General features: G+C 50.2%; 1 protein-coding gene across 1 annotated transcript; it reads right to left on the bottom strand.

Moving 5' to 3' along the window:
* Positions 1-2850: 2850 nt before the first annotated feature.
* On the bottom strand, positions 2851-11841 carry PLA2G2F (phospholipase A2 group IIF). Its single transcript, XM_037730425.1, has 6 exons — positions 11630-11841; positions 10915-10967; positions 9179-9323; positions 8135-8244; positions 4806-5027; positions 2851-3468 (listed from the first exon to the last, which is right to left on the bottom strand). The coding sequence occupies exons 1-5, from the start codon at positions 11743-11745 to the stop codon at positions 4816-4818; spliced, it is 636 nt and encodes a 211-aa protein (XP_037586353.1). The 5' UTR covers positions 11746-11841; the 3' UTR covers positions 2851-3468; positions 4806-4815.
* Positions 11842-25737: the final 13896 nt, after the last annotated feature.

The following is a 25737-nucleotide window of genomic DNA, read 5'->3' as shown; positions in this document are numbered from 1 at the left end:
GAGGAAGCCGACAGCTAGTGTTACCGCGCCAACCTCTGGAGGAAGGGCCGCCTCTCTGCATTCACAGTCAGGGCCCAGCTGAGGAAGGGGCAGCTCCCTGGCCCAGCTGGGAGCAGGGTCAGTCAAGGACCCGGGCGCCTGGCTGTGGCTCAGGGGCAGCAAGGGCTGACAGACCCTTCCCTTCTGCATCCTCCCCCTCCTCCTCCTCCCACTCCCTCCCGTTTCCCCTCACACTCAAGGGCAGGGAGCCAGATTTTCTGGCTAAACCACAGCTTTGCTTCTGCCAGGTTTCTGTTTGGGGGAGAATGTCACAGGCAGCCCACTTCCATCAGCAACGCCTTCTTCTTCCTGCCGCTATCTGCCTCCCCGACCCGAGGACCTTCTGCCCAGGGCACCAGTCACCAGCTCTGACAGTTTCTTTTCTCCCTGCCAGGCCCTGTGTGAGGGGCGTTCTCATCCCTGACCTCATGTAATCCTCAAACCCTATGGGATGTGTTTCATTATCAACCACATTTTGTAGAAGGGGGAAACTGGCTGGGAGGGGTGAAGCGATTGCTTCTACACAGCCCCTGAGGAGGCAGGGTCAGGGTGCCACCCAGCTTGTGCTGTTTGCTTTAAGGGCAGCACTTCTTGTGAGGCGGTGGTGACAGCAATGAGCAGATGACAGAGGCCACACTGATGGCTTCCTGTGCTCTCCTGGGCACTGTGGGGCAGGCCCCCAGCAGATCTCCACTCTGGGTCCGGGGCAGAGGTGTGGGAAGGGTGGAGCGGAGCACCGGTTGTGACCCATGATGTCCACTAGGTGTCGCCCGCGTTCTGGAAAAGCTGTCAGCGACGGCCGCCGGGTCCCAGGAACCAGGAAAGGAGCTGGGAGGGGCACGGGTCTCCCGAGGAGGCAGGCAGAGGTAGGTCTGGGCAGAGATGGCAGCCCCAGGCCAGGGAGGAGCACGGACAGCCCCCTCCTCACGCCTTAGCGTGGAAGACCTCACTACCTCGGATGGAGTCTTCATGGGTCCTACTGCCAGGAAATCCCTGGGCAGTAGAATGGGCCCCTCCTCCCAAAATGAGACCCACTCTCTGCTCCTCCTCCCCATGCCAGGGAGACCCCAACTGCACCCCATCCCCTTCTGGGCACCTTTGGGACTGCCACACAGACCCGGGTCCTCACCCCTGTGCTCCCAGCCACGCTACTTGGCACCATGTGCCAAGGTTAGGAACTCACTGTCTGCCTCCCGCCTGGGCTGCGGGCTCCATGGGCAGAGGCCGGAAGCCCAGCTCCATTGCTGGCACACGGGGACTCAGGGCCGCTGAGTGAACAAATCTGCGGGTGAGCTTGTCCAGGGATTTTCAAACTTTTAAAATACTGAGGCCCGGCTCGGTGGCTCACACCTATCTTCCCAGCACTTTGGGAGGCCGAGGTGGGCGGATCACCAGGTTAGGAGATCAAGGCCATCCTGGCCAACATCGTAAAACGCCGTCTGAACTGAAAATACAAAAATCAGCCAGGCTAGTGGTGAATCCCTGTAGTCCCAGCTACTCGGGGGGCTGAGGCAGGAGAATCACTTGAACCAGGGAGTTGGAAGTTGCAGTGAGCCGGATCACCCACTGCTCTCCAGCCTGGCAAGAGAGTGAGACTCCGTCTCAAATAGAGAGAGAGAGAGAGAGCTGAGAAATCCCACTTCCTCTTCCAGCGGCGCCTGTGAAAGCTTCCCCATGTAACACAGTGGTCCCCGCTGATGTCCCCAGGGAAGCCCATGGCTTTAGGGAGCATGGGAAACTGTTCTGGTTGCTGTGGGGGAGGTAACCGATGCCCATACAGGAAGGAGCCTGAGTCAGGGAAGGGGCCAGGACCCAGCTGCCTTGTGGGACCCTCATGGCCCCACCATCACTCACTGTCACTCTGAAGAAATACCCGGCCTCCATACAAATGATCTCAGCGGTAATCATCTCCTGCCCACTTGCCCCTCCCCCCCACTAGGCTCACAAAGCCCTTTCCTCCCCGCTGTCTCAGTGGCTGCCACAACAAGCCTGGGACCTTGCACTGTAGATATGTAGTCCCATTTCACAGATGGGCCCACCAAGGCTCGACAGATGTCAGCGGCAGAGCTGGAAGGAGAACCAGACGGGCCAGTCTCTCCTGCCACCGCCCCAGCTGCCCAAATTATCATTCAGGAACTGCATGGAGCAGGGGTTAAAAGTCAGACCCAGCTGAGCGCAGTGGCTCACACCTGTAAGCCAAGCACTTTGGGAGGCTGAGGAGGGCAGATCACTTGAGGTCAGGAGTTGAAGACCAGCCTGGCCAACATGGTGGAACCCTGTCTCTAATAAAAATACAAAAATTAGCTGTGCGTGCTGGTACACGCCTGTAATCCCAGCTACTTGGGAGGTTGAGGCAGGAGAATCACTTGAATCCAGGAGGTGGAGGTTGCAGTGAGCCGAGATCGCACCAGTCTGGATAATACAGCAAGACTCTGTCTCAAAAGAAAACAAACAAACAAAAAGTCAGACGCAGAGGACTCAGAGCCCAGCTCCATCACTTGTGACCTGTGTGACTTGAACTCTCTGGGCCTCAGTTATCAGCAGAAATGGGTGCGGAGAGCACGGCAGAGATCTGTGCCTGAAAAGCACTTAGCCCGCCGTTAGCATCATCACGGGGCATCGCCCCACTGCTGGACCACGGGGCCTAGGGTCCGTGGCATTGGCACCACTTCTCACCCCCAGGCCGGAGGGCAGGAGGGAGATGGGCCATGCCAGCCACTGGGCATGGGAACCCACCTTCCCCAGAGCTGGAGAAGCAGGGGGAGTCACTGTGCCCTCCCCCAACGCCTGGCCAAGGAGGGCCCAGCCATGGAAAGTTGAGGTAGGAGGCCTTTATTCATTTGAGGAGGGGAAGCTGAGTCCTGTGGAGATTCTCTGGGAGCTGCAGCATCCAAAGTGTCTGGGGTGAGTGGGGGTGGGCAGGACCCCCAGGCAGCAGAATCCCATCCCCAGACCCTGGCCTGGACGTCCCAAGGGGCAGGGGAGGGTGTGTGCGTGTGTGTCGAGGGGCGTAGCTGGGAACCTGCGTTCCCCCTAGCTGGAGGACCATGGCCAGCAGGAGGCGGCGCTGTGGCGGAGGCGGGTGTGGGGGGGTGGGGGCGTGGGGGGGGAGTGGGGTGGGGAGGAGGATGGCATGGGCCCCTCACACACTGACGGTGGCACTGGGGGGCAGTGTCCTTGTCTCCATGGCTGGGGCTCTGGAACCTGGGGCTGGTGAGGCTCCCTGGCCTCTTTTTCATACATGTCCCTCCTCTGCCTTTCCTCCCCAGCAACAATGGTGCCCGGGGCACTGCCAGATGAGCTTGTTGGTGGCTGTTGAGTCCAGGCGGAGAGTGGCCTCAGTGGTCCTCGGGCTGGCGGCGCTGGCTCCGTGGAGGCCGCCGACCCTGAGTTGAGGCTCGGACAGGTAAGAAGCAGGGGAAGGTGCACCTGGAGAAACAACAGTGCTGGGGGCCCACAGGGGCATCCCCTCCACCTCGGCCTGGTTCCAGGCCCTACACAAACAGCCCTGCAAAGCCCTGCCCCCAGCTCCTCAGTGCTGCCTGGAGGCCCCTCCCTGCTGGTGGCTGTCACTCACCTCGTCCTTTCTGGCTTCCATCTTCTCCCCTCTCCTTCACCACCCTGTTCCCTCCCCACTGCCTTCTAGAAGCTTCCACACAGCCTCCCACCTTGACCCTCTTCTAGAATCTTCCACGCAGCGTCCTGCCTTGATGTTCTCCCTCTTTTTTTCCCTCTTCACTGAGGTCGGTCTCAGCCCTCAGCCTCTTCCCCACCAATGGGACTTGTGACACCTGCCCACAGCCCAGGGAGAGAGGGTGAGGGTCCCCCCTTCACCGTTCCAGGGGCAGGCCAGGAGGGCAGTGTCTGTCAGGGACCCGGAGGGCAGGGGTAAGGGTGCTCCTCAGAGCCACATGGTGTGGTGGGGCAGGGTTGGGGTGACACGCATGGGTCAGTGGGGGGTACAGAGAAGACTTGTAGGTGTTGGGGCCATGTTTTCATGTGTCCCCATATTAGCCTGGGGGGTGTCCCTGGGTGTGGCTCTGTCACTGCCCAGGAGCCTGCTCTGAGATTGGACTCTGGGGCTGGGACACTCAGCACAGCGCTATACCCTGGGGTCTGAGCCTGGACTCACGGCCACCTTAGTGAGGGCTGGGGTGAGGCCACCTGCTCTGTGAATGGGGCTCTAGAGAGCCTCAAGCCCGAAGTAACCGCCACCCTGGACCATCCTGTGGGACCAGCCGAGGGGCTTCTGGAACCCAAGCTTTGGGACCAGCAATCTGCCTTCCTGTGACCTTAGGCCGAGGCTGCACCCAACTCTAGGCCTGGGCTGGTGGCTCAGACTCTCTAAGGCTCTTGGGAGTCAAGTTGGGGCCACAACAGAGGCTCTACTCAGAGGCCCCTCCTGTCTCTCCCTCTCTCTCTCTCTCTCTCGCTCAATATCTCTCTCTCTCTCTCTCTCTCTCTCTCTCTCGGGTCTCCCCGGCCACTCTCATCAGGAGAGACCCCTAAAGCTCCGTACTTCCCACCTAAAGCAGAATCAGTGGTGAGATGCAACCGTGCCTGGGGCTGGGCTGGGGGAGCAACATGGCCAGAGTCAGGACCCAGGCCTTCCTGAGTCCTCGGGGGTGGGGGCTGCTGAGCCCTCGCTGGAGGGCGCCAGGGAGGAGGCAGCCAGCAACCCTGGGGCTCCCAGCCTGGCTCCTACCCTCCCTGCTCCTCTGTCTGGTCCCCAAGCCAGACCCTCCACCCGCTCTTCTCTCTCAGACCTCAGAGGCTCTAGGGAGGGGTGGGGGGCGCCGGGGATGGGTGACTGCAGGTGACCTCCTCGGGGGGCGGTTCGTAGATGCTGCAGCTGGGCGTGGGACCCTGGCAGTAGATGTTGAGGAAGCCTCGGTACTCCTCTCGGTACGTCCTGTTCATGAGGCACAGAACCATGTTCTTGTCACACGCGCACGTCTGCTTGTCACACTCTGTCTTGTTGAGCTCACCTAGAGGCGGATGGATGGGCAAAGGCTGTGGGTGAAAGGAGCAGGGGCCCCCCAGGACCACTGCTGGGGAGGGGGGGCACAGACTTGGAGAGCCCAGTGGCCCTCGGAATGTGGTCCCAGGGCGGCAGGACCAGCGCCACCCATGGGCCCCACCCCACACCTGCAAGGTCGGCAGCTCTGGGCTGGGGCCCAGCAGTCTGCTGTAACAAGCTCTCTAGGTGACTCTGGTGCATGTAAAATTGGGCAACCACTGACATCTAACACAGTTATTGCATAGCTGGGGAAACTGAGCCCCAGAAAGGGGGATGGGTTTGCGTAAGTCACACAGAGAACTGAAGGCCCACCCCCAGGCCTGTTACTTCTGACACCCTAGACGTCTTTCTTTCACCCACAGAATCAGAGAACACCCACTCAAGAGGGAGTTATTGCCAGCCGCGGTGGCTCACACCTGTAATCCCATCACTTTGGGAGGCCAAGGCAGGTGGAGGATTGTTTGAAGTCAGGAGTTCAAGACCAGCCTGACCAACATGGTGAAACCCCATCTCAACTAAAAATATAAAAAATTAGCTGATATGGTGGTGAATGCCTGTAATCCCAGCTACTCGGGAGGGTGAGGTAGGAGAATTGCTTGAACCCAGGAGGCGGAGGTTGCAGTGAGCTGAGATTGCACTATTACACTCCAGCCTGGGCAACAAGAGTAAAAATTTGTTCCAAAAAAAAAAAAAAGAGGGAGTTATTGGTAAGAAATGAGTGAGAAAAACACTTGTCAACAGCCTAGTGAATGCCTAAGAGCCTAGCACAGGTGTAGTGGAGGGCTAATGCTCCTGTGGCTTGTCCCTGTGCCTTGTTATAATTATTAGATTTCAGAGATCACCCTTAGGTGCACCATAGAATCAGCTGGAGGGCTTGTTCAAACAAAGACTGCTAGACCTCACCCCTAAGTGTCAGATTCTGTAGGTCTGGGCGGGGCCTGATAATTTGCACTTCTAACAAGTTCCTGGGTGCCGTAGCTGCTGCTGTCGTTGGTTCAGGGAATACCCTTAGAGAACCTCCAACTAGCTCCATCGGTCTGCAAACCTTTCACACTTTATATCAGCAAAATCTTGTCTCTTAAACGAAACTCTTTAAAGAAGGCCAGTGCATCAGACAGCCCCAGAAGACGCTGTTTAATGATAAAATACACTAAAGTGCTAGCTGAACCTCTCAGGGACTATGTGACCATCACCTCTCAAGGCTGCTAGCTTTGATGGCCCCAGGGATCCCCAAAACCCAATGTGAAAGTCACTGCTTTAAGTTAGTCCGTTACCCTCGGTGGGTGGTGGGTGGGGGAGAATCTCTCTCCTCCAACTGCGTTAATAGGGGGACATCTGCTATCTCAAGCCAGCCCCTCCACCTCATGTTTGACCAGAAGAACGTGAGGACCACAGAGCTCTGGGCTCCCAAGGGGTCCCAAATGCACCCCATTCTCCACTAAACTCCTCCCCAGATGACAGGAGACTTGAGTGTCTTTGCAAAGCCAGCATTGCTTGTGATCTATTAATAAGGAGCAACTTGGTAGTGCCAAGTGAAGACATGGGGGCAAAGAGAGCTCAGGGGCTGCCCACAGAGAGGGGCATAGAGTGGGGCAGGGCAGGGACACCTGGGCGCTGCTACCTGGATGCCACCTGCGCTTACCTACATGTTGGGAAATAGTCACAGCCAGCTCATAGTAAATGAGGGGACCTGCCAGGCCTGGTGCTAATACCTTGGATCCTTGGAAACACTGGGTGTCCTGGGATGGAGCTACCTCTGTAGGTGGGGTCCCAGTGACAGAACTGGAAGGGAAAGAGTCTGCTCTGATCCAAACCCGTCAACAGACCCATGAGTGACAAGACGGAGGCCAGGCGGGGTTAGGTCGACACGGTGCAAGGGGCCGGAACCCGAGTTCAAACCCGGGCCTCCCAGGTCCCCGGCCAGCATGTCTCGACCTCTCTGCAGAGCTGCAGTCTCGGAACCATCTGGGGAGCTGGCTGAAGGCCAAGTTCCTGGGCCCCACCCAGACCCAGTGAATCAGAACCACTCAGAATTTGGGGGAACAGGAGAACCAGGATGCCAATTCTAGGACTGAGCATCAGAGCACCTCAGGGAGACGATCTAGAGCCACAGCTAGGCTGGTCAGATTTAGACTGAGCAAAACCAACATCAAAACACAGGATGGCTGGTTAAATTTCAGTTTCAGGCTGGGCTGGTGGCTCACACCCGTGATCGCAGGACTTTGGGAGGCAGAGGTGGGAGGAAAGTTGGAGGCCAGGAGTTCAAGACCAGCCTGGGCAACATAGAGGGACCCCATCTTTACAAAAAAATACAAAAATCAACTGGGTGCGTGGCACTTGCCTGTAATCCCAGCAACTCGGGAGGCTGAGGCAGGAGAATTACCTTAGCCCAGGAAGTCAAGGCTTCAGTGAGCTATGATGGCACCAGTGTACTCCAGCCTGGCCAACAGAGCAGTCTTTGTAATTAATTAATTAAAATTTCAGGTAAATAGTACATGTTTTAGTAAAAGTATGTCTCAAAAGTTTCATTTTCTATAAATATTAATTAATTTTATATGAGCATTTAATTTTGAGTATCAATACGTCCCATGCAGTATTTAGGACACACTTAATATTAAACCATTGCTCATTATATATCTAAGATGTGAATTTCACTGCGCAGCCTGTCTTTCCTTTTTTTTTTTTTTCGAGACAGAGTCTCACTCTGTCACCCAGGCTGGAGTGCAGTGGCACAATCTCAGCTCTCTTTGACCTTCGCCTCTTGGGTTCAAGAGATTCTCCATCCTCAGCCTCCTGAGTAGCTGGGATTACAGGTGCCCGCCACCATGCTCGGCTAATTTTTGTATTTTTAGTAGAGACGGGGTTTCTCCATGTTGGCCAAGCTGGTCTTGAACTCCTGACCTCAGGTGATCCACCGGCCTCAGCCTCCCAAAGTGCTGGGATTACAGGCGTGAGTCACCACGTCCAGCCGGCAGCCTGTATTTCATCTGACAAGACTGTCCACCATCCCAGCACAAGCTGATGGAGCCGGCCACTCCCTTCTCCGGGGGTCCAGGTGGCAGGGGAGGGACTCACTGCAGACGATCTCAGTGTCATTCTCAATGGTATAGTCGTAGTGGTCCACGTAGGGGTGGCAGCCCTGGTCAAAGAGTTCCTGGTAGCAGCAGTCGTGGGCGTGACAGCACCTAGGGACCAGCAGAGGTGAGTGGACAGGCATGGCCGGGCTGGCCCATCTCCCACCAGCACAGACCTCTGATCATGTATTCCAATCTCTCACAACTCAAACGTTTGAACTGAAGCCCAGAGATGGACAGTTACTTGTCCAAGGTCACACAGCCAAGCAGAGCTGGGACCAGCACCCCAGGTTCTGATCCTCACAGCTTCAGTTTCATGGCTGCAACCAGAGCTGCCCACCCCAGGACACATTCTCCCCTGTGTCTTTGTTCTATCCACAGGGCTCCCAGCTCTTCCCACAGGGTCCTTGCTGCAGCTGTCGGAGGGGTCAGGGGCCTGTCTGGGTTTAAGTCAAGGTTGGAGGAGCATCGACTATATGTGGAGGCTACCGCGGCTGTGCCTCATGGCCAGGGAGGGACAAAGCTCTGGTGGGATGCAGGACAGGAAGCACAGGCAGTGTGGCTGTCCCCGTCACCTCTGGTGGAGTAAATGTGCATTTATTAAGCTTTCTGTGATACCAGCTTGGTGCTGGCAGCTGTTGGGGAGATAGGAGCAGAAGACAAGCATGGCTTCCGGGAACTCTCAGTCCTGTCTTCCAGAGCCTCCCATCTCAGGCGGGCAGGGGTCCCAGCCCTTGCCTTTGCGGGGTGTCAGCTGTTTGACTGCTCTCCCATGTGTGTTTGGAGCAAGTCAGAAGTCCCTTCCTGGGAGAGGAGGGGCTGAAACACTTCCAAGCCCATGACCTTGGAGATGGACAACGGAAAGCGTCCAAGACAGTTTGGAAAGAACATGGTCAAAGAGCAGGCTCTGGTCACTGACTCATTAAAGAAGCCAAATTCTTTGGGGAAAGAAAGTCTGCCCCTCTCAGGGATGGAGGTCAAGTTCAGTCTGACCTTCAGCTATCCTCATTTGGCCCCTGACAGGAGCCCAGTCTCTGGTACCTACCAGTCCACCTCATCCTTGGGCTGCCCACGGCCCCCTAGCCCACAGTAGCAGCCGTAGCCCACGAAGGACAGGATGGCGCTCCTCCCTGTGATGGCCTCCACCATGGCCTTCAGGTTGAGCAGGCTGCCGTGGGCTGCGGACAGAACTGCAAGAGAACCAGGGGGTGCTCTGAGCCCCTGCCCCGTGGCTGGCAGCTCCCAACCTCTCTCATCCTGAGAGTCTGGACTGATCATCCTCCCAATGCCTAGGGATACATAGGGTAGGGGGAGAAGGCAGGAGGAAGCAGGAGAGGAAGCAGGAAAGGAAGCTGGGACAAGGAGGGTGGGCAGCTAAGCAGGAGGAAAGAAATCTACAAGGGACCACGTATGGGGTTGCAGTGAGCTTTCAATGGTTCATGGATGGAAGGGGCTTGGAACAGTGCCTGGCATGGAGCAAGCCCCCAGCAAGGATGGCCTGCATTGTTTTCTCAGGACTGCAGGGCTTACAGCAGGGATGTGAGTGTATCAGGTGTGTGTACACTCACCCACAGATACCTGATACACTCACACTCACCCACAGATACCTGATACGCTCACACTCACCCACAGATACCTGATATGCTCACACTCACCCACAGATACCTGATACACTCACACTCACCCACACACACCTGATACACGCACACACTTGTACACTCACATGCTCATGCATTACAGACGTACTGACATACAAAATGCATCCAGGGGAGAATCGGGCCTGGCCCGAGGCCGTGTCCACATTCGCACTCCAAGTGAAGGAATCCAAGTCCACGTTCAGTTGGGCTGAAGGCTCTGCCCTAACTTGGGCTGGACTCCAGTGGTAGCCTTCTAAACAATAGGTCATTTTGACTGAATGCAACCAGCCCTCTCTCATGTCTGGCCACATGGAAGCTTACTTTTGTTTTTGGCCGTTATTTCTTTTCCTTAAGCCAGGCTGTGTTCTGGGAGGTTAACAGGCTGCATGAAATGTCAGCAAGAGGCCCAGCCGATGGTCTGTGGAGCTGGGGCACCCGCCACACAAATGATGTCAGGACACATGGCAGGGTCAGGTTTGCGTCAAGGGCCTCATGCAAGAATCCTAAGGGGCAGCTACCCAAACACAACGCCTGGGTACCAACCCCAGAAAGAAGCCCCTGACCTCCCACCACTCTGTGGTACACAGACACCCACCCTACACACACACACACACACACACACACACACACACACCCCTGCAGATCTATGCACCCTACATCTGTAAGGCCACTCTGGAGGCACACCCCAATTAACACATGTTCACATGGGCTCACACTGAGGTGCCTACACTGTCACATACTTTATTGATTCGTGTTGTACACATAAACATCACCACGTGCTCAGACACACCTACACACAGATGCCTGCATCTGTCTGCACACAAAATCATTAACTCCTGTCTGATGGACACACACTGATACACACTCAGGTACACAAATGCCCAGCTAACAACAGCATTTTATGATGCTTGCTCAGCTCTGAGCCCTGCCCCCCCGGGGCTCATAAATGCCTGTTTACAGGTGGCTGGAGGGGTAAACAGCTCCAGAATTGGGTGCAGCCTGCTGGGCTGAGCCAGGAAGCAGAGGCCCAGAGAGAGGAAGGAACCTAGGCCAGTCAGTGAAACCATAACTCAGGCTCCCAAGGTCAAGGGCGACAGGCCAGGAGTGGGAGAGAGGGAGGAGTCCCCCTGGCGTCATTACTCACCACTGCCAGCGAGGATGGCCATGGCGAAGAGCTTCTTCATACCCAGGCTAGCCCTGTGGGAGGATGAAACCCAGGGCCTAAGTCCATCCCCTCCACCCCTGGCAGAGCGGGACCTGCTGCCGCCTTCCCGAGCCTCATGACAGGTGTCCTCAATGCTGTCTTTTGACGTCCTAGTTGCTGCTCCTAGCTCTGTCATCAGCACCTGCCCAGCCCCTCCTGGAGGAGCACACCCCAGATAGCAGAGCCAGGAGGCACCAGCATCTCTTTGCCCCCAACTCTGGCAGGAGCCCCCTACACACATCAGCCTCCAGGACAGGAAGCCCGCTGTCTCAAGCCAGACCTCCCATGCACACCCGAGGGAGTCCAGGAAGGAAGTCACGTGACCCAGCCTAGCAGATGAGTCTCGAACCCAAAGCCAGGAGTCCTGAGTCCCTGGATTCCAGTCCCAGCACTGCTTCCAAAATGTGTGACCTCAGCCTCTCTGGGCCACAGGAGGGTTGTGGCGTCACTCTCTTTGGGCCACAGGAGTACTGCGTGAGGGTTGACTACGTGATCCCAAAGGCCCTTCTAGTGCTGGAAATGCAGTGACCATCTCAGTCCACCATGCTGACTCTCAGAGCTCTCCTTTCTGGAGAAAGGGATTCTAGGAGCCAGTCCCTCACCCCCGTCCCTGCCCCTCCCTGGGAGATTCCATCTCAGGGCAGCAGGCACCTACCTGGAGGTTCTTGAAGGACAGGAGGCCCTGAAGCATGGGCCCCTCCCCCCAGAGGGGCATCTACCCAGCACCTTCTTTTTGAACCCTCTGGGGTTGGCCTGCTCCCCTTCTGCCATGTTCTGGGTTCTGGGGGGCCAGCAACATAGGTCTTGAAAGGTCTGTGATGCACTCCAGAGGCTGTGGGGAGCTGGCCCCAGCTTCACACTGCCTCGCACACTGGCAGGGGAGTGCCGGGGCAATGCCCCTGGGCAGGAGGCAGGTGACACATGCCCTAGAAAAAGGAGACTCCACCTCCTCCTCCCACCCCCACAGCCCTGCCCACAGCTGGCTGGTACAGTCTCCACCCCCGGGCACTCTGGCCTGGCTGACTGGGGGGTTTGCATACCTGATAGGAGAATTGGTCTCTCGCCAGGCATCCGAAAGGAAATTAGCCTAAAGGCCTTTCTTTCTCCATCTGAAAGATGTTAAAGAAAAAAAAACTCACTCAGTGACACTTGTTGAAGCAAAGTAAGGCAGACTTTGTTCAAAGGGGTCATGGGGTCAGGTGTAGGGACATGGCAGTGGGTTCCGCAGTGGGGAAGAGAGGCTGGACTCAACTGCAGATGCAACAGGGAAAAGCAGGAATTGACAGCCAAGGAGCAGGGTAGAGTCTGAGGATGGGAAGTTATCCAGAAGCATCAGGCATCTTCGGGGGTTTGGGAGACTCTGGCTAAACCAACGCAGTACCATTCCTGCTGAAGGCAGGTGGGTTGCTCAGGCACCACCCTGGGGCCCTGGAGGATGAGGAACACAACCAGATGTGGAGGACAAAATTGGGGATTCTCCCTAAACCAAATTAGCAGGGTTGTGCCACTGCCAGATTTGCCCTTGTAGGGGGCACTGTTACATCTGATGGAGAGGTTGGGGGCGGGGCCTGGTTGTCAGCATCATTTGCCTTTTTTGAAGACGGGGTGGTAAGAGAAAGATGGGGCCGGAGAAAATCCAAGGGGGTGTGAGTTTTGGGAGGAGGGCTGGGCCACCCGGCTGAGCCTGGGAGTTGAGCAGTCACAGTCACACTCATAGAGCCTCCCGTGCCCACTTCCCAGCTGTGAGATCTTGGCAGGAGAGCTCCTTTCCCTGGTCTCTGAGTCCCCAGCTGTAAGTGCACATAACAGGGCTCATGGAATGAGGATGATGCTCATAGAAGTGGGGTGGCATGTGGTGGGGGGCGGGCGTCGGTGCCCAGGTAAAGATCTGATTGTTACAAAGTAGAGGCCTGGGCCGGCATTATCCTTCACACCCACAGTCCCAGCACTGTGGGAGGCCAAGACAGAAGAATCGCTTGAGGCCAGGAGTTTGAGACCAGCCTGGGGAACGTAGTGAGACTCCATGTCTACAAACGACAACAAAGTAGGCGCTGATCTCCAGCTTGGGGAGGATTGAGATGCCGGGAGGTGGGAGAAGAGGACTCTTAGAAGTTCACACTGCAGATAACCCACTCACCTTCAAGGTGACCCATCTCTCTCGATGTCCTCAAACCTGCTGACGAGGGACAGAAGAGACCCCTGGGGCTTCCCTTCCTGCCCCTAGCTTTGCCAGCCTCCTCTTCTGGCTGTTTCAAACCACAGTCTACATGTCACCCCCCCACCCCCACCCTTCCTCTGCCCAGCTTCCTCTCTGTGGATCCAGGTCCGTCTCCTCTCCTGGAAGTTTTCCCGGAAAAGCGCCACTGCCTCCAATCACACGTCCTTGTTTGATGGGACGTTCATTTGCATTTGGTGATGCATTCCTTTGTAGCTACCTGTATATGTTTTGGTTTGTGAATCGTGACACTTCCCTCAGACTGGGGATCTGGGAAGGAAGGGGCCTTTGTTTCTTCTAAAAGCCTTTCTTCCCCCTTGGGACGAGGCTGCAGCTGCCTCATCAGGCTGGGAGTCATTGGACAACAAGGCTAGTCTCTGCCTTCGCTCGTCTGCACAAAATTTGGCTTCTTTCTTCCATTTTTGCACGCACCACTTAGTGATGTCACCACACTCCAAAGAAGGAAGTATTGAGAAGTAAGGCCCGGTATGTTCAAATTCTGAAGATACAGCCTCCAACCTGCAGATAACTAGAGCCGCTTCGACAGAGGTCGAGGAGGCCAAGGCTGGGGCCGGGGACCCCTGAGAGCCTCTGAACAGCATCATTGCTACTTTCTCAACTGGAATTGCCACTGAACATGCTGGTTGGGCTGGTCCTCAGACAGGCTTGATCCTTGACGGGGAGGACGGGCTCTTCCCTCTCCCTCCCCCTTCCCCCTACCAAACTCAGGGTGCTCAATAGCAAGTCAATATAAACTGGTTGACCCAGTCATTCCACTTCTGGGACTGCAAACCAAGACGCCAACTTGAGCTGCTCGTAGAGACAGAAGAGGGACACGAAGGGATGTTTTCTTGATGCCCCCCCCACCCCCTTGGAAGCAACTTAAATTAGGGGATTAGTTAAGCAAATTATTAGCCATCCATCCATAATCATGTTTTCAAATATTTGCTGATACAAAAATAAACACCCTGTACTACAAGGTAATAGCATTTTAAAAAGGAGTTGGTATACACATCCGTACAAGTATTTAGAAGGATACATTGTAAAAGCATTAGTAGCAGATGTCTTTAGACAGTGGAATAACTGGTGGTTTTTATTTTTTTTATTTGTAATTTTTGGTATTACAATGAATGTAAGAATACATAATGAAATGGTCAATTTCCTTGAAAGACACATAGTCACTCAACTGGAAATAGCTGTGTGTCTATGCAAGCCACTGAATGTGTAGTTTAAAACCTTCCCATAAACAAACTCCTGCTCCAGATGGCTTCACTGGTGAATTTGACCAAATACTTAAGGAAGAAGTAACACCAATTGTATGAATTTTCTAGGGCTGCCATGACAAAAGACCACAAAGGGAGGGGCTTCGTGTAGAAATTGAGAGTCTGGAAGTCCAAGATTAAGATGCTGGCAGGGCTGATTTCATTCTGAGGTCCTTGTCCGTGGCTTGAAGATGCCACCTTTGTGCCGTGTCTTCGTGTGGCCTTTTCTCTGCGCTTGCGCATCCTTATGTCTCTTCCTGTGTCTAAATTTACTCATCCTATAAGGCACCAGTCATATTGCGTTAGGGTCCGCCCTTGATCCCACTTAATCACCTCTTTAAAGGCATTGTCTCCCAATACCCAGTCATGTTCTAAGGTACCAGGGTTAGAGCTTCAACTTACAAATCTGGGTTAGGGGAAAACAATGGACCCCATAACACCAATTACACACAGATTCTTCCAGAAAATTTAGGTGAAGGAAATGCTTCCCAATTCATTCTACTAAGCCAACATTGTTCCAATACCAAAACCAGATAAAGACATTACAAGAAATAAAAACTACAAGCTACAATTCTTCATCAACATAGATTTAAAAAAACTCTTAACAAAATATTGGCAAACAGGCAAATGCTGTCAAACAGGCAAATATACCATGACCTAGTGGGGTTTATCCCAGGAATAAAATAAAAAAGGATTGCTTTTTGCATGAAAAATCAGTCAATGTAATATACCATACTAATAGACTAAAGAAGAAAAGCCATATGATCATCTCAACAAATCCAAGAAAACAAAACAAACGCCATTTGACAAAGTCCAACATCCATTCCCAATTTTAAAAACTGTCTGCAAACTGAGACAGAATAGAACTTCCTCAACTTGAAAAAGGGTGTCTATGGCCGGGTGCTGTGGCTCACACCTGTAATTCCAGCACTTTGGGAGGCCAAGGCACGTGGATCACCTGTGATCAGGAGTTCGAGACCAGCCCGGCCAACATGGTGAAACCCCGTTTCTACTAAAAATACAAAAATTAGCCAGGTGTGGTGACACATGCCTGTAATCCCAGCTACTCGGGAGGCTGAGGCAGGAGAATCACTTGAACCCAGGAGGCAGAGGTTGCAGTGAGCCGAGATCACGCCACTGCACTCCAGCCTGGGCAACAGAGCCAGGCTCCATCTCAAAAATAAATAAATGACATTTACAAGAAATATATGGCCAAATCTGGCTTAATGGTGCAAGACTGAATGCCTTTCTCCTGAAGATTAGGAAGACTGTCCGTTCTCACCACTTCTATTTTACATTGTACTGGTGATTTCAGATAGTACAACAGGCAAGAAAATAAATGAAAGGCCTTCAGATTGGAAAGGTAGAAGAGAGTTGATCTCTATTGGCATCAGCATAATAGTCCATGTAAAATATTCTACAAAGGATACAAAAAAGCTACTGGAACTAACAACTGAATTTTGCAAGGTTGCAGGATATAAGATAAAATTACAAAATAGTCATAATAATTGTACTTCCACATACTAGCAATGAATAATTGGATATTGAAATTTTTAAAAATACACTTACAATAATATCAAAAAATATGAAATATTTAGGGATAAAATTGACCAAAAAATGGATACTTGTACATTAAATCTGTACAAGTATCAGATGCTCAGAGAAATCAAGGAAGACCAAAGTAAATCAAGGGATATGTCATGCTTATGAATCAGAAGGCCCAGTATTGCTACAATGTCGATTCTCATTTGCTTTATAGTCAATGCAGTCTCAGTCAAAATCCTAACAGACTTTTCTTATAAAAATTGACAAGCTCACCCTGAAATTCATATGGAAATTCAAGGGATCTAGAATAGCCAAATCGACTATAAAAAGATGAATAATATTGCAGGACTTACATTACCTGATTTTAAGATTTATAAAGTGGGCCAGGTGCAGCAGCTCACACCCATAATCCCAGCACTTTGGGAGGGCAAGGTGGGAGAATTGCTTGAGCCTGGGGGTTCGAGACCAGCCTAGACAACATAGCAAGACCCTGTCTCCGCAAACAAACAAACAAAAAATTAGCGTGGCTTTGTGGCACACACTTGTAGTCCCAGCTACCTGGGGGGGCTGAGGTAGGAGGATTGCTTGAGCCTGGGAGGTCAAGGCTGCAGTGAGCTGTGTTTGTGTCCTGCCTTCCAACCTGGATGACAGAGTGAGACTGTCTTAAAAAAAAGTTACTGTAATCAAGAGAGTATGGTATTGATATAAAGATAAACAAATAGGCCAGTGGAACAGAATAGATGATTGAGAATCAGACCTACATGTGTGGAAAATTTATTTCTGACAAGGATGCAAAGGGCAGTTCATGGAGAAAGAACAGCATTTTCAGCCATGTTGCTAGGTCAACTATCAACAGAAAGAGAAAGAAAGGGAGGGAGAAAAAGATAGACAGGGAGAGAGAGAGGAGAGAGAAAGGGAGAGAGAGAAAGAAAAAGAAGCAGAGGGAGAGAAAGAAGAAAGAGAGGATGAGAAGGAGAGAGGGAAACAGAACAGGGATCGGGGAGGAAGGAAGGGAGAGAAACAGAAAAGAAATAAGAATTTAAGGATTTCAGTTCATACCTCTAACCATATTCAAAAATTAATCAAAACTCAGCTCATCATAGTTCAAGGGTGCTAAGACAATTTAATAGGGAAAAAATGGTCTTTTCAACAAACATTATTTAGATAACTGGATACCCATATGCAAAAGAATGAAGTTGAACCCCTTCCTTACACCGTACACAAAAGTTAAGTCAAAATGGATCAGAGACTTAAATGTAAACTATCAATCTTTTACCAGCTTGAGCAACATAGTGAGATCTCATCTCTGCCAAAAAAAAAAAAAAAAAGAATGAAAGAATGAGCTGGGCGTGGCGGCGCATGCCTATAGTCCCAGCTATTCAGGAGGCAGAGGTGAGAGGATTGTTTGAACCCAGGAGGTCAAAGCTGCTGTGAGCTGTGATGGTGCCACTGCACTCCAGCCTGGGTGAAAGAGAGAGATTCTGTTTCAAAGAAAAACAATAAACTTTTAGGCTGGGTATAGTGGCTCCCACCTGTAATTCCAGCTCTTTGGGAGGCCCAGGCCGGCCAATCACTAGAGGTCAGGAGTGTGAGATCAGCCTGGTCAACATGGCGAAACTCCATCTCTACTAAAAATACAAAAAATTAGCGGGGCCTGGTGGCAGGCACCTGTAATCCCAGCTACTTGGGAGGCTGAGGCAGGAGGATCACTTGAACCTGGGAGGCAGAGGTTGCAGTGAGCTGAAATTTTACCAGTGCACTCCAGCCTGAGAGACAGAGCAAGACTCTGTCAAACAACAACAACAACAAAACGCACATACACACACACACACACACACACACACACACATACACACACACACACCCAAAAAACTAACTTTACATAGGAGTAAGTCTTTGTGATGCTGTTAGCAATAGTTTCTCAGATAGTACATCAAAAGCACAAGCGACACAAAAACGATAATTTGAACTTTATCAAAATTAAAAATATATATGTGCTGCAAAGTGTATCATCAAGAAAATAAAAAGACAGAATGAGAGAAAATATTTGCAAACCATGTCTGATAAGGAACTTGCATCCAGAATATCTAAAGAGCTCTTATAACTCAGCAGTAAAAAGATGACAATACAATCTTTAAAACAGGCAAAAGATTTAAAGACATTTCTCCAAAGAAGATAAACTTATGACCAACAAGCATGTGAAATGAGGCTCAGTATCATTAGTCATTAGGGAAATCCAAACAAAAATCATAATGTGATAGCACTTCACACCCACTAGGATGGCTGCGATCAGAAGGACAGATGATACCAAGGGTTAGTGAGGAGGTGGAGAAACTGGAACCCTCATGCACTGCTGATGGGAATGTAAAATGGTGAAACCACTGTGGAAAACAGCTTGGCAGTTCTTTAAAGTACTAAACACGGAGTTACCCTAAGACCCAGCAATTCCACTCCTAGGTATATAACTGATATGGTTTGGCTCTGTGTCCCCACCCAAATCTCATCTTGTAGCTCTCATAATTCCCATGCATTGTGGGAGACACCCAGTGGGAGATGACTGAATCAAGGAGGCAGATCTTTCCCGTGTTGTTCTCGTGATAGTGAATAAGTCTCATGACATCTGATGGCTTTAAATAAACGGGAGTCTGCCTGCATCGGCTCTTTCTTTGCCCCCTGCCATCCACGTAGGAGGTCCTCTTTGCCTTCCACCATATTGTGAGGCCTCCCCAGCCAGGTGGAACTGTAAGTCCAATAAACCTTTTTCCGGTAAAAATTACCCAATCTTGGGAATGCTTTTATCACCAGCATGAAAACAGACTAATACAATATAAAAAAGAGAAATGTCTCCATTTTAGCACTTTGTACTTTTAATATTTTTGCATCTATGCACAAAAACTGTACGAATGTCCATAGCAGCATTATTCATTATAACCAAAAGGTAGAAAAAACTAAATGTCCATTGGTTGATGAATAGGGTATGTTTATACAAGAAAATATTCTTCACTCATTAATAGGAATAGAGTAGTGACACATTATAACATGGCCAAACTTTGAAAACACTGCTAAAGGAAAGATACCAGTCACAAAAGGCCACATATCACATGATTTTTCTTCTATGAAATGTCCAGAGTAGGCAAAACTGCAGAAAGAGGAAGTAGCTGATGGTTTCCAGGGGCTGAGGAAAGGGAGTATGTAGTGACAGGAATTGGGTAGAATTTCTTTTTGTGGTATCTCAAGTATTCTAAAATTAGATTGTGGTGATGGTGGCAAAACTATGGATACATACACACAAAAAACTCATTGAATTATACACTTGAAATGAATGAATGGTATGGTATAGGAATATATGTTGCCTAGGCTGGTCTCTAACTTCTGGCTCAAGCAATCCTCCTGCCTCAGCCTCCCAAAGTGCTGGGATTACAGGTGTGAGCCACCACGCCCAGCCAATGAAGCTGTTTTAAAAAGTGGAATATATTATGCAACCTTAAAAAGGAAGGAAATTCTGACATACAGAAGAATTTTGAGGACATTGTGCTAAGTGAAATAAACTGGTTGGAAAAGGACAAATACTCTATGATTTTATTTATATGAGGTACTTAGTCAAATTCACGGAAACGTGACATAGAATGATGGCCAGGGGCTGAGAGAAGGGGAGAATGGGGGGTCAGTGTTTAAAGGGTACTGAGTTTCAGTTTTGCCAGATTAAAAGGGTGCTGTGGATAGACGGTGGTGATGGTCGCATGACAATGTGAATGTACTTAACACCACTAAACTGTACACTAAGAAATGGGTAAGATGGTAAATTTTATGTTGTGTGTATTTACCACCATTTAAAAAATAAATATTTAAAAAATGGATCATTGACCTAGATATAAAACCTAAGCTTATAAAATTTCTAGAAGAAAATGAGGGAGAAAATTGTTGTGACCTTGGATTAGGCAGATTTCTTAATACAACGCCAAAAGCACAATACGTAAGAGAAAAAAAAAATCAATAAAAAGGACTTCATGAAAATTTAACTTCCGCTCTTTCAAACATCCTGTTAAGATAATGGAGGCTGGGCGCAGTGGCTCATGCCTGTTTGGGAGACCAAAACGGGTGGATCACTTGGCCCAGGAGTTTGAGACCAGCCTGGTCAACAAGGTTGAAAACCTGTCCCTACTGAAAATACAAAAAATTTCGGGAGTCTGAGGCAGGAGAATCACTTGAACCCGGGAGGCGGAGGTTGCAGTGAGCCGAGATCGCACCACTGCACTCCAGCCTGGGTGACAGATTGAGACTCTGTCTCAAAAAAAAAAAAATTACTCAGGCACGGTGGCGTGCACCTATAGTTCCAGCTGCTTGGGAGGATGAGGCACTAGAAAATTACTTGAACCCAGGAGGTGGAGGTTGCAGTGAGCCGAGATCACACCAGCGGACTCCAGCCTAGGTGACAGAGTGAGACTCTGTTTCCAAAATAATAATAATAATAATTATAATAATGGAAAGAAAATCACAGAGTGGAAAAAAAAATTTTCAAAGCACATATCCAATAAAGATTTTGTATCCCAGATATAGAAAGGACTCTCCACATTCGTTAATAAGAAAATAAACAACTAAATAAAAAATGAACAAAATATTTGAACTAACATGTTACCAAAGAAGGTATACATATTGGCAAATTAGCACATAGAACAGCTACTCAGCCTCATTAGTCACCAGATAAATAAAAATTAAAAACATAAGATTCTACCGATCACCTCTTAGAACACCTATGATTTAAAAATACCGACCATATCAAATTTTAGTGAGGGCATAAAGCAACTGAAACTTACCTACGCTGAGGTGGGAATGCAAAATGGTACAACCACTTTGGAAAACAGTTGGGCAATTTCTTGTTAAGTTAAACATGCGCTTATCACATAACACCCAGTCATTTTGCTTGTTGGTATTTATCCAAAAGGAAAAAAAAGCATACGTTCATAAAAAGACTTATTCACAAGTGTTTATAACAGCCTCATATTCATAGTAGCCCAGAACTACAAACAACCAGAGTCCATCACCTGACGAAAGGATAAACAAACTGTTACATCCCTCCAACAAAATACCACTCAACAATAAAATTCCTGTACTGCTGATGCATGCAGCAACACAGATGCACCTCAAGAGCATTAGGCTGAGTCTAAGAAGCCAGATACAAAATCCTTCAAATTGTGTGATTCCATCTTTCTGAGATTCTGGAGAGGGCAAAACTCACCTACAGTGACTGAAATGGACCAGTAGTTGTCACTGGTCCACTTCTGTCACTATCATACAAATGCTTGACAAATGTCATATGTTTGTAAAAATTCACGAAACTTCAAGTGGATATATTTTATTTTACGTAAATTGTACCTCAATAAAGAGTGAGACTGTGTCTCAAAAAAAAAAAAAAAGGAAGAAAAAATTCCAAAATTAGATTGTGGTGATGGTTGCCAAACTGTGAATCTACATAATAATAATAATAATAATAATAATTTTTATAAGAAATAATTTCTACCTTTATAACAAAAATATTTAGATAATGACCATTTCACCAAATATTTCCTAATCATTAAGCTGTTAACTCTGGAGAGGGAAGCATCAAATGTCATTATTCCCATTTTATGGAGGTAGAAACTGAGACAGCAAGCTGGGAAGCCATGTGTCTCAGCCCCATGAACCAGGGGAGACCCAACTACAGGCGGCTCCCCGAGGACCGGGCCAGTCCCTCTGTCCCGCAGGGATCCTAGGTGTATACCTGGGGCCAGTGAAAAGGGAACAGGCAGAAGAAAGAAAGCAATGACCTACCAACTGCTTACCTCCTCCAAGAAGCCTACTGTGTATTCATTATTTCCTCTGGCCTCTCTTAACACCTGTATTAGATTTCCGGTGCCACCATAAAAAAGTCCCACAAACTGGGTAGCTTATGCAACAGAAATTGATTTTCTCACAGTTCTGGAGGCCGGACTTCCAAGAGGTGGGTGTCGGCGGGGCGGGTTCCTTCTGAGGCCCCTCTCCAAGCTTGTTGATGGCCAGCTTCTCCCTGTGTCTTCACATGATCTTTTCTGTGTTCCTGTCTGTGTCCTGATTTCTTCTCATAAGGACACCAGTCATTTTGGATTAGGGCCCGTGCTAGTAACTTCATTTTAACTCAATCACCTTTTCAAAGGCCTTATCTTCAAATACAGTCTCATTCTGAAGTATTGGGGGTTAGGACCTGAACATAGCAATTTGGGGTGTGGGACACATGGGCTGTGGTGCTGCCCATAGCATCACCATATGGCTCCTGACTGTGGGCCTCTGGAGGGATAAATTAGACTTCAGGTGAGAATAATGGGTTCTGATCAGTCCTTGGCTGGAGACCCTTCTTTTTGGGATGTCGGAAATGTCCTAGGCCTGGCGTTGTGACTCACACCTGTAATCCCAACATTTCGGGAGGTGAAGATGGGTGGGTTGCTTGAGCCCAGGAGTTCGAGACTGGCCTGGACAATATGGCAAAACCCCATCTCAACAAAAAATACAAAAATTAGCTGGGTATGGGGGTGCATGCCTGTAGTCCCAGCTACTTGAGAAGCTGAGATGGGAGGATTGCTGGAGCCCGAGAGGTTGAGGCTGCAGTGACCCGAGATTGTACCACTGCACTGCAGCCTGGGTGACAGAGTGAGATCCTGTCACACAAAAAAAAGAAAACGAAAAAGAAAAAAATATTCTAAAATTAGATTGTGGTGATGGTTGCAAACTGTGAATCTACAAAAAAAATTAAATTATACACTTGAGTGAATGGTATGGTATGTGAATATCTCGATAAAGCTATTTTTAAAAATAGATTACATGATTCAGCCTGAAAAGAAAGGAAATTCTGACATATGCTACAACACAGATGAACTTTGGGAATATTGTGCTAAATGAAAGAAGTCAGGTAGAAAAGGAGAAATGCTCTGTGATTTCACTTATGTGAAGTACTTAGTGAAATTCATAGAGACAGGAAGTAGACCCTTCGGAGCCCCACCAACTTCATCTGCACGTGGAAAAAGTCGTGCCTCAAATATAAGATGTGCTTTGAGGAGCAAGCAAGATGGAAGACTTTGTGCGTGCCCACATGCTATTACCTCCTGTGGAGTGGATGGTGAACCCTTCAGGCCAACCCTTCTGCCAGGTCTCCGGAGGCTGTGAGTGCCTATGGGATCATATTAGCAGGAGGAAATGCCTCTGTCCCACCCTCATAAGTCAGTTCCCGCCCCTCCCAAAATAAAGCCTTCCCATCTGAGCATCTCCAGAAGCATCTCGGGAGCCCCAGCCACTCATATCCCTCTGCTCTGCACCCCTGCCCCGCAGTTGACATCCACTCATAGCCACTCATGGAAGTCTTGGCACCCACAGAGATTGGGCCTACCCCAGGGTGCTGCCCTTAGATTCCCCCAAAGCTGCAGACTCTCAGGGTGCCAGGAAAGTTGCCTTGCCTCCCAGCCTCAGAGCCATACATACCACGCTCTGCATGGAAGAGGTGTGTGCCCCCAGTCCCATCTCATGCCACAGTGATGCCCTCTATCACCTGTGCCTTGCAGAGTTTCTCTCGGTGACCAGAGGGATGTCAGGAGTTTCTACAGGGTTCTCTCTGCAGGGCTCAGGTCAAACCCACCATCTTGGTGTCAGCCCCCATTCCAACTCCTCAGGCAGGGCAACCCACCTCTATGCAAATCAGTGTGAGCCTCTCACCTGCACCCACCAGACAGGCAGCCAACTGTCTGCACCGCCCAGGTCCCAACCAGCTGGAAACGTGTCTGGTCTCTCTGAGGACACCGGAAGTTCCTGGTGAGCAGGATCTTGTCTTGTTCCTTTGTCTCTGCACCCTGCAGACTCAGTGTGCTGAGTACAGCGTAGGTGCTCAGGAATGTCCTTGGAATGGAATCATATGCTGAGCTCCTGTAGGACTTCCTGGAAGTGTGCTCTTTTCCTCCCATGAGCTAATACTAGTAACAGCACCACCAACTATCATTACCTAGTGTTTATTCTGCACGAAGCACATCGTCAAGCGCCATGCATGCCACACGTCTAGGAATCCTCATAACAATCCCACTAGCTGGGTGTTATCACTTTCCTCCATTGTAACAGATGAGAAAACAGAGGGGGAGTCAGGATCCACGTAAGGTCTGTCTGACCCCCAGGCCTCCTTCTGAATGCCCAGGCTCTGCAACCTCCCACCAGATGTGGCCTCTATGAAACAACAGAGGGCTGGGCTGGATCTAAACACAGGAAAGAACCTTCCAGCAGTGGCCATCTGGAAGCTGCTGAGCATGGGGATTTCAAGTGATTTTGAAAGTGCCTTCTTGTGACCACTGGCCCAAGAATCTCCCCATTGCATGTGACAAGCTCTGTGTCATTTCGAAACAAGACTCTCTGGGCTTGGGGTGCAGAAAGAGGGCAGTCTGCCCAGCCCCTTGCTTGAGTTAGAACCCTAGACCTTTTCCTCCTATGACTGACCACTTACCATGTGCCAATCATGCTACCTGTATCATGACAACAAGCCTAAAGGAGATGCATCATTGGCGCCATTTTCCAGATGGGAAACTGCCACTCAGAGAGATGAAGCAACCAGACCAAGGTAACACAGTTATTAAGCTAGAAGCCAAAGACAGAACATTCTGATATCAAAGCTGGGGCTTTCCTTCTACTACACGACCTCTGTTATTCAAATTTGGAAGGATACCTAATAATCTGGAAGGATATCCAAAGGACTTCCTGCTGAAGTTTGAACCTATTTTTTTTTTTTTTTTTTAAGAGACGGAGTCTCAGCTGTCACCCAGGCTGGAGTGCTGTAGTACAATCACATCTCACTGCAGCCTCAAACTCCTGGGCTCCAGGGATCCTCCTGCCTCAGCCTCCCAAAGTGCTAGGATTACAGATACCACAAATCAAATTTAAGCCATCATCATCATCATCATCATTCAGATGCATGGAAATGTAACATATATCCAGGAAATGCACAAACCTTAGTGAACAGCTGGATGAATTCTTGCAGTGTGAACACATCCATGTAACCAACACCAAGCAGACCATCAGCAGCACCCCCTGCAGGAAGACCTGTAGTAACCCCCTCCAATCAGCACACAGAGCCATGGGGAACGGCTGTCCTGACTTGTGAAATCACACATGAGCTTGACTGTTGTGGAACATCATGGCAATGGAGTCCTGCTCCTACTCTGTGCTCTTTGGTGTCTGGCCTCATTTTACATTCTATGCTTGTGGGATTCATCCATGTCCTTGTGTGTCATTGTGGTTTGTTGACATGGTGTTCTCGTCGGGTGACTACACTGTCACAGGTCTGTCCATTCTGCTATTGACAGGCGTTTGGAGGGTTCCAGTTTCCAGTTGTTTAACCGTTTCCTTTGGTTCAGATGGAGAAAAGTGGGTCACTCTCCCACACAAGCTGGGCTCTCCCACCTCCCTCTTCCTCGCCCTGGGGAAGGCCCTCTCCTTTGGCTTCCCTCCCATCCTGCGGACCTGTGGGAATTTGGAGCTTCATTTCAGATACTCTCTGGCAGGCTTTCATGGTGGATGGAATCCAGGCAATGGGACTATTCTGGTCAATAGGGCTTTTCAGGGGAGGTCTCATACCATGGGCTGAGAGGATGTGTTGTCACCTCATGGGGGTATTCTCAGGAGGTGAAAAAGAGGGTCCACTCTCTTCTGGTCTGCAGTGAGGGTGGGGGCAGCCAATTTCCAGGTTCCGCCAACTCTTCT

Source organism: Cebus imitator, unplaced genomic scaffold (genome assembly GCF_001604975.1).
Source record: "Cebus imitator isolate Cc_AM_T3 unplaced genomic scaffold, Cebus_imitator-1.0 Scaffold15, whole genome shotgun sequence".
In the NCBI taxonomy this organism is placed as follows: Eukaryota; Metazoa; Chordata; class Mammalia; order Primates; family Cebidae; genus Cebus; species Cebus imitator.
This window is presented reverse-complemented; position numbering and strand designations above follow the sequence as displayed.

What these genes read in the sequence shown, in the direction of transcription:
- PLA2G2F (XM_037730425.1), bottom strand. Translation starts at nt 11,745, where the DNA reads ATGGCAGAAGGGGAGCAGGCCAACCCCAGAGGGTTCAAAAAGAAGGTG. An exon ending in CCCAAGGATGAGGTGGACTG is followed by an intron (nt 8,245 to 9,178) that starts GTAGGTACCAGA and finishes GCTGGTCCCTAG; the next exon opens with GTGCTGTCACGCCCACGACT. An exon ending in TGACACTGAGATCGTCTGCA is followed by an intron (nt 5,028 to 8,134) that starts GTGAGTCCCTCC and finishes ATCCGCCTCTAG; the next exon opens with GTGAGCTCAACAAGACAGAG.